The following is a 13,312-nucleotide window of genomic DNA, read 5'->3' as shown; positions in this document are numbered from 1 at the left end:
CCTGTTTGAAAAAAATTCAATTAAATATTTGCAGGGCCTCTCCAAACTATTTCAAATTTACTCTGAATGCATAGACTAGTTACATACCATTTGTAATTGTTCTTGCATTTTGAAGATCTTTTACCATTATTCTTGATATTAGTCTTTGGTAAAAACATGGTTACACTGTGGAAAGAAAACTCTTATGTCATTCCCAGAGATTAAAAGTTCTAAGGTTCTAAGAGACGCATACTTTGTGGTGAAAAAATATATATAAATACATAAATGCTTTGTGTCCCATTAATTATAACAGCTATTCTTCCAATTACATATCTACATTGGTGATTCACTGCTGGAAAATAAAATGTATTTTGGTATAAAAATTCTGGAGAACACTGTGCTATTTACTTACAAATTGTGGATTACTAGAAAAAAGCTACAATTATTTTTGCAAAGATTACATTGTAAATTATCTATTGATCATATTCTGTGAGATTTGTGTGAAAGATTTCTAAATCAAAAAACTGCTCACAAAGGCAGACTGTCCCTTAATTTGAATATAAACTATGATTCTTATGACGTTGTTTCATTTTTGGAGAATAAATTTATATAATCTCAATAGAAGTCAAATTCCATTGACTGACATTATTCCACAAGTCTACTCAGAAACAGAAGTGCAATGTACTGGGAAGTCACACTGAATTCTCCCTTTAATAGAATATGAACTTTAAATATTGACAGCAATTAAACAATCACTTCGCACTGGCCCGTTTTTCAGATGCACAGAGCCCTGGAGAGATGCCCCCTGCCACAGTCAGGGCCCTTCTGACAACAATGGAAAGAGCCGGTGCTGTGTGCTCCCTGCACACGTGGTGCTGAGCTCCAGCAACAGACATGGGGACAGCCACGTCCCCGTCCTGCACCTGCATCCAGGCCAGGCAGAGTGAACACCACATTCAGCCCAGAGCTGTCGGGACAAGATGGGGCAGGAGGGGGCGACCCCTAGGGGCTCTGTGTTTGCTGCAGGATCCACAAGTGTCTCCAGGGTGCTCACACAGGCAGGGCCTGGGTGAGGCAAGGACAGGACAGGAGCCCCACGAGGACCAGAGGAAAGCGTCCCACACAGAGAACAAAGGGTGCAGGGCTGCTGAGCAGGGACCAGCTAGGAGCATCTGAGAAGGAGCAAGAGCCCCGCCCGGGAGCTGGAGCCCGGGAAGCACACCAAGAAGGAAGGTGGGCGCAGACAAGGCCAGCTTCACCTCCTTTTTATCCATCTCACACTGCCTCAGAGATGTGGCTGTGCTGCATGTCCTGAGCAGGTGACCCCCTTAAAAATACTGTACTAGCACCCTGTACTTTTCCTGTAAAGTCAAATGCAGGGCTATCCATGGTCTGGCCCCCTCCTGCCCCTGGGCTCCCACACAGGGCCCCACACTCAACACACACCTTAATAAAGTGGACCCTAGCAGTCCACACTTAACATATAGGTGCCACTCCCACTAAGCTATCCCACAGGGTCAGGGCATGCACTGGTGTGCAATTTTGCCAGGGCATGAATTCAGAATCCATCTATCCATCCATGCTTCCATCTATCCATCCTTCCTTCCATCCATCCATCCATCCCCCTACCCATGCACTCATCCATCCATCCATCCATCCGTCCACCCACCCAGAAGGGCTTTGTGAGAGGGTCCAAGGTGCTAGGCAATGTCCCAGTCTGAGGGGTTTATGGAACAGATAATAAATAAAACACACAGTCATGCCAGCCAGTGATCAGGCCGAAGAGAAGGAGTAAAGCAGGAATGGCCTGGGAGAGGTGGCCAGGGCTGTAACTTGATACAGAGCAGCCAGGACGGCGGCTTGCACATGGGGAGCAGAGACTGGCTGCCCTGCAAGACCACCCAGGTTAGCCCCAGGGAGCCACATGGGGAGGGAAGGGCCCATGCAGAGCCCTGAGACAGGAGGGACAGACCGACAGCATGGGACGGCGTGACCGGGTATGGCTACACGGGGTCCAAGCAGGGAGCATGGTAGAGGTGAAGCCAATGAGGATGGGTGGGTGGATGCCACCCAGGGAGGACCCTGGAGAGCCCACCAAAGCCCCCACTTGCGCTCGGTGTAGGGGGCCCCACGGGGCTTCCAGGTAATGGGGCCATTTTGGCGGCTGTGTTGAGAACAGATAAAGGGTCAGGATTTGGGGCGGGAGGAGGGTGGCAATGGGTCTGCATTTTAGACAGAAAAGCCAAAGTTGCCTCAGAGACCTGGGACTCCTGAAGGACCAGGGGTTTCAAGACTCTGTTATACCTGAAACTCCTCAGATAGCAGGTTTTCATATTTCCTCGTCTTTGAAATTTCCCCCGACCCACCTCAGGGCTGCTGATGCGAGTTCTGAACACACTGGATTTAACGCCCCGAGTCAGAGTGAGGCCAGTGTAGACATGCCCCCATCGCTGCCTACCTCTCTCTCGGCCCCCATTCACCCCGTCCCCTGCTCCCACTAGACGGTCACGCACTATCACCATTATTAGTCAAGGATAATCTGATCTGAGGGTGACGGGAGGCCCGGCACACAGTAAGCACTCAATAAATGCTTGCTGCTGCAGCTGCTGCCACTTGTGTGACTGACATTCTGAGGGCTGATGCTACACTTTAACTGCTGTTCGTGCTCTGTCTCCCGCCCGTGGGATGACCCTCCAGGACATAGTTACGCCTGTATGTGAACCCTGCCTCCTTGGCACGTCACACTGCTGTTCCTGTACTGGGGTGAGTGGCTTGCGAGCTGGTTTACTCACTGCGGGGCAGACGTGTACCCAGAGGACCTGACTCTGCTGTGGAAAACCAGGGGCTGGTCCTTTACGACACTCCGCATGGCTGTGTAAAAATGAGTTTAAAGGAGAAGCAAATATTGAACATTGTCATGTCATTCTGGACACAGTTCCTTAAAAACAGAAAAGTTCACACACATGGAATGAGTTTGTGACCTATACATTTAAGAAGTTTCATACCTGATGCCAAAGCAACCATTACCAGCAAAGAAGGTTAAACCAAGGCCATTAAAAGATAAGAAGACAACAAAAAACGTTTTTCTCATTCCTTAAGTAACACAGAATGCAATGTTTGACACTCTGTACTTCCGATCCTCAGGGACTAAAACGTCAGCGCTTCCCTGCAGTGTTGGCCGGGGTGTCACCCGCAGGACACTGCCCACGTCGTCATCAAACGGGCCGCACGCTAAACTCGGTCTATGTGACATTGTGTCCACGGGACACTAAAGATTAAATATTTTTGAAATCCTATGAATTACCTCCACTTCAGGAAAAGAAACATCTAGCACGTGGCCTACCACAAATGGCATGCAGAAATAAGCAAGAGGCAGAGGAACGAAGACATAACGGAAGGAAGGAAGTCCTGAATCCTGTCTTTGACAAATTCACAAAGCAACAGAACGATGCTGATATCACGGTAACTAAAGGGAAGGAACACCTTTTGTATTTCTATATTCACAGGATGTTATACTGACCCGATTGTTTTTGACTAGCCGGCTTGGTACTTTTTTCCTCAACAAGAGCAAAGTAGAGTGGAGAGGTCGGTAAGACACCAGAGCTAAAATAAAAACACAAAATCATCCTATAAGAGCAAAATTCTACAGAGGAGTCTTTCAATGAAATGCACACTTTAGGACAGTTCAATGATTAATCAGGCGGATGTGGATGTGCAGTATTCAGAAGTGAGAACACTGTCAAGCTCATTCTTCCCAGAAATACATTAATATTTTTAATAAAAGTGCTGTTTTATAATCTACATTCTACTCTGAAATAAAATAGTGTTTCACATTAAAATAAATGACGAGCCATTTAGTTTTAAACAACATGGAGGCATTGGCATGAGCAAGAATTTCTTTCAAACAGAGAGTTTACTAAACTTTACTTTTATTTCTTAAGATAAAAGGGGTCTAAAGTCTGCCCACTGATAACCCGGCTCACGCATGCCCCACTTGAAAGGACGGTACCGAGGCAGCACTGAGAGATCCTTCCCAACGTTGGGGCGTGGCAGAGACCTCACCAGACCGGCCAGGCGGATCTCCAACACGGCGACCTGACTTCCGAACAAGGACGTGAGCAAGCAGAAGGCCTGCACGGGACGGGGGGTGACAAATTAACTCCATCACTATGGTACACTTGTGACCAGGCATCCACACTCGTCATCAACACGGCTCTTCAAAAACTGTCTGCCTCACTTATAGTTACACTATTGTATAGCGCATATACAGGTAATATTATACAGTCTGGGTATAGACATAGTATTGACATAGTCCATTTATATAGCGTGTGGACATATAACACTATTATATTGTGTGTGTATATAAAGAGTACTATTATATAGTGTGTGCATATATGGTATATATAGTACTATTATAGAATGTGTGCGTATATATATAGTACTATTATATAGTGTGTATATATAGTACTATTATATACTGTATGCACACATATATAGCACTATTATATAGTGTGTGTATATATATGTATAGTACTATTATATAATGTGTATATATAGTACTATTATATACTGTATGCATACATATATAGCACTACTACATAGTGTGTGCATATATATAGTACTATTATATACTGTGTGTATATATAGAGTACTATTATAGTGTGTGTATATAGTACTATTATATACTGTATGCACACATATATAGCACTATTATATAGTGTGTGTATATATATGTATAGTACTATTATATAATGTGTATATATAGTACTATTATATACTGTGTGTATATATAGAGTGCTATTCTAGTGTGTGTATATATAGTACTATTATATACTGTATGCATACATATATAGCACTACTACATAGTGTGTGCATATATATAGTACTATTATATACTGTGTGTATATATATAGTACTATTATAGTGTGTGTATATAGTACTATTATATACTGTATGCATACATATATAGCACTACTACATAGTGTGTGTATATATATAGTACTATTATATACTGTGTGTATATATAGAGTACTATTATAGTGTGTGTATATAGTACTATTATATACTGTATGCATACATATATAGCACCACTATATAGTGTGCATATATATAGTACCATTATATAGCATATGTGTATATATATAGTACTATCATATAGTGTGTGTATATAGTACTATTATATACTGTATGCACACATATATAGCACTATTATATAGTGTGTGTATATATATGTATAGTACTATTATAGTGTGTGTATATATAGTACTATTATATACTGTATGCATACATATATAGCACTACTACATAGTGTGTGTATATATATAGTACTATTATATACTGTATGCATACATATATAGCACTACTATATAGTGTGCATATATATAGTACCATTATATAGCATATGTGTATATATATAGTACTATTATAGTGTGTGTATATAGTACTATTATATAGTGCATATCTATATACAGTGCTATTATATAGTGTATATACATATAGCATACATTTATACTATTATATAGTTTGGTAATAGAAGTTGCACACTACTGCGTGAGTCATGAAAACTTCCACAGATGAAATCTCAGTTAGTGAGCCCGTCATGACAAAACAGGGAATACACTAAGTTACATCGAAAGTTCGGACGGGCATGCTACAGAATCCAAGTGCAGTGAATGAGCATGACTCACCGTGTGATTCCCGGTTTTGCCCATCACTGCACACGATCCAGCAACTTGAATGCTGAGGTTCCTAAAATCTTCATTTTCAGCAAAGAGAAATAAAGAAGCAACGTTTAAGGGGTAGGTAAACAGAGCCAAATGTTCGTTGGCGCCCCTATCCACCGCATCCTGATTGTCCACTGCACGCAGGCTGCTGGGGGCTGGAATGTAACGAGATCCAGTCAACTCCTTCCACGGGTGCAGCAGACTCTCGTGGAGAAATGGACCACAGGACAGCATACAGACAACTCCCTCACACTGGGGAAAGTGCTGGGGAGGAAAGACGGAACTCCCACGAGAACACAGACCCGATCGGAGCGCCATTTCAGGGGAGTCTCAAAGGACAGCAGGACTGGCCGGCTCAGGGAGGAGAGTGCTCAGGCGCTGAGGTTTCCAGGGTTCAAGCAAAGTCCCTTCACCAAGCGGAACATGACGAAATGGAGGCGTGACCCCCCAGGGAGAGGGAAGGAGGTGTGGCCTGGGCCAAGCTGAGACCTGACTGCCAGGAGGGAGGAGGGAGATGTTGGGAACCATCCCTACATTTCGGCCAGGAGCAACACCGTGGACAGAATCTGAGGACGGGAACCAGGCTGGAAAGGAGAGCACGTCTGCTCAATTTAGACAGGCTGAGTCTGACACACTGTGAGGTGGTCCAGGCCCGGGTGCCCCGTCTTCAGCGGGAAATACTGACAGGGCTGACTGAAGAGTCCTTGACACAGACTGGCACAGACCCCAGAGCAAGGAGGGGAAGGGCGTCCCATGGAGCCAGGTACGGGAGAGGACCAAAGACAGGAAATAGCTTCAGGGAGGCGCCACCAGAGGTCAGAGCAGAACCAGACACGTGTCGGTGGGATCCAGCAGCCCAGAGGTTACCACGACCCTGAGGAGGGCCGGCTATGGCCAGTGATTGACGTGTCTCGTCCTCGAATTCAGAGGACAGGCTGTCTACACAGAAACTGTGATTCCCCAAACATCAGACAAAGAAAATGTCAAAATCACGTGAAATCTGTATCAAAGATTATTTGAACTCTCATCTTACCCTTGTAACGTAAAACTGCTTCCAGTTCAAAGTTTGCCAAGTTAAATACGAACAAACCAGCTGAGCTTCCGATCCACAAGCTGCTGGCATTCTCAGAAGAAACACTAATTGAAAGAAAAAGAGAACAAATTGTAGTGATCTTCTTCCTTAAGCTTCAGTTCCAGAGCACGTCACTAACGTCACACCAATTCTCCAGCAAGGGGAGCAAAGCGATGATGCACGAGGTTTCCCACCTCGGCTGCAGGAGGCTGGTGCTAACCCCCTGTGATCCGTAACGGCAGTCGACCTGGCTGGTATTAAAACCGTTTGGGGTTTTCTCGGCGTCCACTGTCTAGTGAAGACAAGGAACACAAGTGGCCACAAACTGGGCCCAAATCAACTGTGATCTGCAAGGTTTTTATTTCTTCCGAGGTCACAAAAGAGGCCGGTGCCTGCGTCCTCCACAAGACAGCGCACAGATGGGGGCCCCTGCAAGTGGGGCGGGGGGGAGGGCTCGGTGTCCTGGACCGGAGCTAGAGGTCCTCCCAGGCAGCGTTAGTAAAGGAGGAAACAAGCCCAATAGGAGACTACGCCCAGAGCGGCAGAGTTCACAAGAAGGCAAACACAGCTCTGTTGTTGCTTCTTTTTTTTTTCAATTTACAAACTAGACAAAGGTTAATGAACTGACTAATAAGCCTCATTCTGGTTATGCCAGATGGACTCAGCACAGCTCTCCAGATCCACCTCTCTCCCACCACCAGCTCTAGGACACCCACCCAAACACCAGCCCCGGTCACCTGGCTCCAACAGCCCCCAACACCCCCCGGCTCATGCTCCGTGTTGTCATCCTCCAACACCACTCCACAGGTCAACCAAACAGGTGCTCGGGAACAGAAACCAGATCCTGTGTGTGCTGCCACCGCTCTAAGAGGAGACGTTGGGGATCCATGACCTCAGATCCTCTAATCTGCTCAAGCACAGGCCAAGCGTCTGTTCCCGTCCCAGCCTCCGCCCGCAGTGTAGACCAGACAGCGGCGGCCACAGCCGGGCCATCAAGGCAGGGCTGCAGCCAAGCCAGCAGGCTCCTCAGGTCTCCCTCTCCAACAACCACCGCTCGTCCATGAAGACCGGAGGCTGATCCTAGTCATCTCTGGAGCTTTCCGTGCTCTGGGAGGGCCAGAGGTGAAGACAATCCTAATATATTCTTTCACTCACAGTTAAACAGTGGCTTCCTTACATTACCAAATATGTATATACTCCCATCAAACACAGAAATAAATAAAATTCACTTGGGGTCAATTTTAAATGTATGATATATGGCACAGATAGGGGAAAAGTTTAGAATGAGTGATAACTGTCTTCCCTTGACCCTCTTACAGAGTCAAGATCTACCTAGATCTTGGCGAGCAAAATTTAAAATAATTTCATTTCTCCTGAAAAATAGACTTTAAAGTAATTGACCAAGTTTACCAACTTTAAGACTTAAAATATGCAATCCTAAGAACACTTACAGTTATTATTACTCAAATGGATAAAAATAATTCAGTCTTATTTTACTTGTTCTTAAAAAATGATCCTAATTTAAGAGACTTTCCTCCACATGGCGTTGGCCAAGTCCATTGTACTTACAACCCACGTTCAGAACTCGGGACAAGCGAGAGAGCGCAAGGTGCCAGACTCAGGACAGGAAGTTCTACTTCAATCTCTCCTCCTCTCTCCAGTCCATCTGTAGAGGGAAGCTGACTCTCTTCTAGGAACAGAATTATTGATAATCTGAGAAGTGAAATTACAATGACCCATCAAGTTAAAGGCAAACAGTTGACAAGGCAGGGTATTGTGGGAAATATCTGCAGCTAGGATAACTCATGAATAAGAAAGACTCAGACACACGCATCGTAAAGAGCAACGTTAGGAATAACTAGACCCTCCGTCATGAGGCCTGGAGGGGCAAAAAGACGGGGTTCAAGTGTAGAACCAGGAAAAGTAAGCGAGGAGATGGTCAACTCAGAGAGCAACTCTGCATTCCTGAAGTGGGTTAAGGTTGACTTTGCAATAAATGGGTATTTATACAAGAAATCATGAAAGCCAAGGTTTAAGGCATTAGGAAAAAATAGATATATTTCATAAAGGTAATTTCTGACCTACTTTAAAAAGGACAAACTAAAAGCTATCCTCACATACATACAAAAACCCCCACACAAACTAACTAAAAGAAAGAGTAAAAATGATGATAAACTTGAAACACAGCAGAGCAGGTACACTTGCTATAACATGAAAATTATCGGACTGCATACACCCATAAAAGAGAGCCGTTAGCTGGACTAAAATGTAAAATCAGCGGTGTTCCTAGAGGTTGCCGGCTCCTTCTGTGACCGAGGTGGACTCCATGACGTGCAGGGAAGACCAGGTGAGGACCCGGAGGAGGGTGGGCAGAGCCAGGCTGACTGAGGTGGAAGCTGTGATGTGCAGTGTACAGTCTGCTCAGGACAGAAAAGCCACGGGAGGTCTGTCCACTCTGGTCTCCTCACTCCATGACAGCCACCAGCAGAAGCTGCTACTCACCAGCTCCCGGTTCACCGAACTCTCCCCCCCCCACACACACAAGAGGAGCCTTCACGCACCCCCACCCCATCCTGCCTCACAAGACCTGCCCGGTGCCAGGTGGATGTCTAAGCTCACCACCCTGGGCTTCTCCTCACAAGAAACCATCTCGTCCCTACTCTCCCTTCACCACCCCTAACTAGGAGCCTGGAAGGCTGCTCAGGGAGTGCTGGGTGGAGCATGAGCCCCGGGAGAGCAGAGCAACATTACCTGGCAGGCTGCAGAGCTGGGACTCAACCCTCCTGGTGGAGAAACTCTCGGTCTTTTTCTTCAGGTCCACATGTGTCACACAACGATAATGATGACTTTCACCCAAACTGACGATCCAAAGCTGGAGAAGCAAAATGTCTAGACAAGTAACTCATCAAATGCTACAGATGAAAACGCAGGAAAAGCCAGATGAGGGAAATGAGTTGGGAGCAGACAGGAGCAAGAGACAAGCACTACGTGGCTTCAGAGAGTCCCCTTGATCCTTCTTCTCTGGTCCTAAGGCTCATTCTCAGGGTCCTAAGATCTCCTCCTTCCCTAGACACCCGAAATCTCAGAGCCCTTCTCCGCATCGCCATGTCGGTTGAGAGCAGTGACTTTAGGTGCAGACACACTTAGGGCTTACGGGTCTTCTCCAAACCACTCTGGCTAAGAGGAGACTATGCTCTGGTCTCCAGGGGCCCAGCCCATTCTCTCTAAACCCAACACTACGAATACACAGCCACAAACACATCTGACATGCCGCTAGGTGATAGCTGTCAACTTTGTCAAAAAGAAAAAGAATGATCTTCTTTTACAAAAATATATCCGTGATATTGCAATTTATAATAAGAAATATACATTTGGTCTAGGACCCTGTTCCTGGCACAGAGCTCCTAAAACCCTTGAACTTCCTAAGTGATGAGAGCGGCACAGGTGTCTTTTGTTATGTGCATGAGGGGCTTTGGGAAGCCCCCAGGTCAGCGAAGGAGGGGGGCTGGTCGCCAGGGGAACCACCCAGTGAGTAGAGGTTGAACAGTCAGTCCCACCCTGACCTCTAGGGAGGGGAGAGGGCTGGAGATTGAGCTCCATCACCAATGCCCAATGAGTTAATCAATCGCATCTACGTAATGGAACCTCCATCAAAACCCAAAAGGACGGTTTCAGAGAGCTCCCGGGTTGGTGAGAGCATCTGCACCAGGTGGGTGACGTCCCCCAACTTGGTAAGGACGAGGCTCCTGTGCTGGGGACCCTCCCAGACCTCGCCCCATGTACGTCTTCCTCCTGGGTGTTCGTCTGCATCCTTCATCATGTCCTTTATTATGTAATAAACTGGTAAACACACGTGTTTCGCTGGGTTCTGTGAGCCACTCTAACAAACCTGAGGAGGGTCATGGGAACCTCCATTTGCAGCCAAGTCAGACAGAAATAGTGGTGACCTGGGGACCTACTGTTTGCGATTGGCCTCTGAAGAGGGGGCAGGGTCGTGGGACTGAGCCCCTAACCTGTGGGGTCTGACACTCTCCCCAGGTAGACAGCGTCAGGATTGAGTTAGATTGTAGGACACCTGGCTGCTGTCCTGGAGAATTGCTTCCTGTGGGGGAAAACCCCACACCTTTGGTGACCAGAAGTGTCAGAAGTGACGGGTTCTGTGTGAGAGTAAAGGGGACTCGCAGGAGGGAAGACCTTTCCCAAATTATATCAAAGGCAACTTTTAAAAAAGAGAGCAGTATGTATACATTGTGGAGTAGACCTAAACTTCTCCCGTAAAAACTCAGTTTTGAAAAAGATCATGGGGCTGACCCTGTGGCCGAGTGGTTAGGTTTTCGAGCTCTGCTTCGGCGGCCCAGGGTTCCGCCAGTTCGAATCCTGGGCGCGGACATGGCACCACTCATCAGGCCACGCTGAGGCGGCGTCCCACATGCCACAACTGGAAGGACCCACAACTAAAAATACACAACTACGGCCTGCGGGGCTTTGGGAGAAAAACAAAAAATAAAATATTAAAAAAAAAAGAAAGAAAGTACAAGATCAAACATCTTCAAATTTTTCAAAATACATGAAGCCGACACTAACGGTTGTGTGAGGGATTCTCATCTGGAGGCTTTAGGACATACAGATGCCCGGCTTCTCAGCAAGAAATACCCTGTGGTGAAAATCCCACAGTGAGGCCCAGGCCCGGAAGGCACCATCTCAGCAGCTGAGCCTGACGGGTTCCTTCAAGTCACAAGGAGCACAAAGCAACTAAACGCAGACCTCCCTTAGCCAGAATAACGTTTGAAGGTGGGCTTAGATTTCGTAGTGCCCTCACCTGGCCATCAGCAGACCCCGTAACCAGCTGCCGACTGTCTTCATCGATGAACAGACTCAGGAGAGGGGAGGCTATTGAACGGAATACACGAATATTTAGTTTTAAAAGTACCTGATTTGGTTTAAACTGAGAACTATCAGTTTTACTTATAATATTTCTTTGAGTCAAGTTTGAACTATTCCGAAATAATTTCCTTCCCAGGAAGCAAAACTGTAAGTGAATATAAACTTATTTGCGAGTGAGCGTGGGAAGATGGGCCGTTACCGCATGAAAAGCCCCGGGAGGTGTCGCTCATGGCCTGTGAGGAGGACCAAGGCTCACACATGACCGCCCAAGCAGAGAGCCTGGCGCATTCACCCAAACGGCTCCGCGAGTCACTGACGGCGTGAGAACCTGTCATAAACGAGGAGCACTAAACTTGCAACAGAACGACTCTTGAGCAACCCAGAAATAATAAAATCGTGGAAGTAGTGATGAAACAGTAGTTAAATAGATGTCTTTTTTTTTTAATTGTGGCCTAGGATGTCATTTCATTTAAAACTTATTCTGAATCGAAACTGTCAAAAATTTAGAAGAAGAATTAAGATAAATACATATTCAAAACACGGCATGTCCTAAATAAACTATAAATGACATCAAAATCAAGTTTGTAATTGTTTCCTTGACAGCCAAATAATAATTCCACATAATTAATTTCAGGAACATAATTCCAACATAATTCCACAAGACATGCTTTATCCCTGAGATTGGTAAATGGATTCAATTTGTTAAAATATCATATTTTCCACATGGATAAATTAATCTCAGGAAAAGCATTGAATCTCTGGGGAAATATAATAGTAATTCTACCAGTCGCAAGGGATCTGTATATTCTTTAAGCTGTATTTTCATGCTACTTGTCCCAAGAAAGGAACTGTCTTATATTAACTTTCTATTCCCCTTCTCCACATAAACTAGATTGTGCACACGAGAGGTGCACAAGGAACGCTGGAAGCCGGTCTCATGAGGGGCTTGGGGGAACCCCGCACGGATGTCACAGGCAAGAGATGCTTGGGGACACCCATCGCCTGCAGCACGCCAGCCCCACAATGCTGCAGCCCCGAGGGCACCCACACTGCTCAACTGCGTGGTCACGTGTTGGCATCAGCACCACCAAAAAGACAGTTTGCAGAAAGTGCTCAGCTGCCTGAGATCTGCTGAGCTGTACAAGCGCTTCCTGCCCGACCCGGAGTCAGGCCTGCTCCTCTCTCCCGACCACACCCACTGGATCCATGTGCCCTTGGCCCTGCAGACCCCTTAGCTCTGGGCCCTGCTTCTCCGGGACAGTAGAGGACCCCCTTTCCCAAAGGCAGACAGCATCTTCCTTATAGTTCAGCAACATGCTTTTTTCATTTTCCGAAATAGAAAGGCTCAGACTCCAAGCATATGCTTATATTTTAAGATAACCCTCAAGAAAATTAACTGTTAAGTGAATCCTTTCAATGTGTGGATGGGAGTGAAACAGCCACTGAGGGGAGACACTCAGGTCCCCGTAAATGTCACAGCTCCAGCTTACAGAACAATACGTGCACCAGGAGAGCTGGGTTACACAGAGCCCATGGACAGAAAAGATGTAAGAGTTTCAGGTTACCTGTTAACACTGACGAGCTGTATATTAATGATCCCAGACGATGGTCCCAAACCTTTGACAGAGACATGTTTCTTTAGAAGAGGTAAAAA

At 46.1% G+C, this 13,312-nt stretch overlaps 1 protein-coding gene across 31 annotated transcripts in view; it reads right to left on the bottom strand.

Moving 5' to 3' along the window:
- Positions 1-13,312, bottom strand: part of WDR27 (WD repeat domain 27) — a 167,303-nt gene that overhangs the window by 123,176 nt on the left and 30,815 nt on the right. For all 31 annotated transcript variants that reach the window (XR_011504511.1, XR_011504531.1, XR_011504547.1 and 28 more), the window contains 10 exons: positions 13,224-13,275; positions 11,594-11,664; positions 9,526-9,646; positions 8,344-8,464; positions 6,736-6,839; positions 5,667-5,734; positions 3,989-4,110; positions 3,500-3,582; positions 2,772-2,850; positions 88-165 (listed from right to left, as the gene is read on the bottom strand). Coding sequence is in view for 15 of the 31 variants with exons in the window: in XM_070513808.1 (XP_070369909.1) it covers positions 88-165; positions 2,772-2,850; positions 3,500-3,582; positions 3,989-4,110; positions 5,667-5,734; positions 6,736-6,839; positions 8,344-8,464; positions 9,526-9,646; positions 11,594-11,664; positions 13,224-13,275 (899 nt within the window). In the remaining 16 variants the exon portion in view is untranslated. The remainder of the gene's footprint in view (positions 1-87; positions 166-2,771; positions 2,851-3,499; positions 3,583-3,988; positions 4,111-5,666; positions 5,735-6,735; positions 6,840-8,343; positions 8,465-9,525; positions 9,647-11,593; positions 11,665-13,223; positions 13,276-13,312) is intronic.

Source organism: Equus asinus, chromosome 1 (assembly GCF_041296235.1).
Source record: "Equus asinus isolate D_3611 breed Donkey chromosome 1, EquAss-T2T_v2, whole genome shotgun sequence".
NCBI lineage: Eukaryota > Metazoa > Chordata > Mammalia > Perissodactyla > Equidae > Equus > Equus asinus.
The sequence above is the reverse complement of the archived record's forward strand: the minus strand, read 5'-3'. Positions and strand labels throughout refer to the sequence as shown.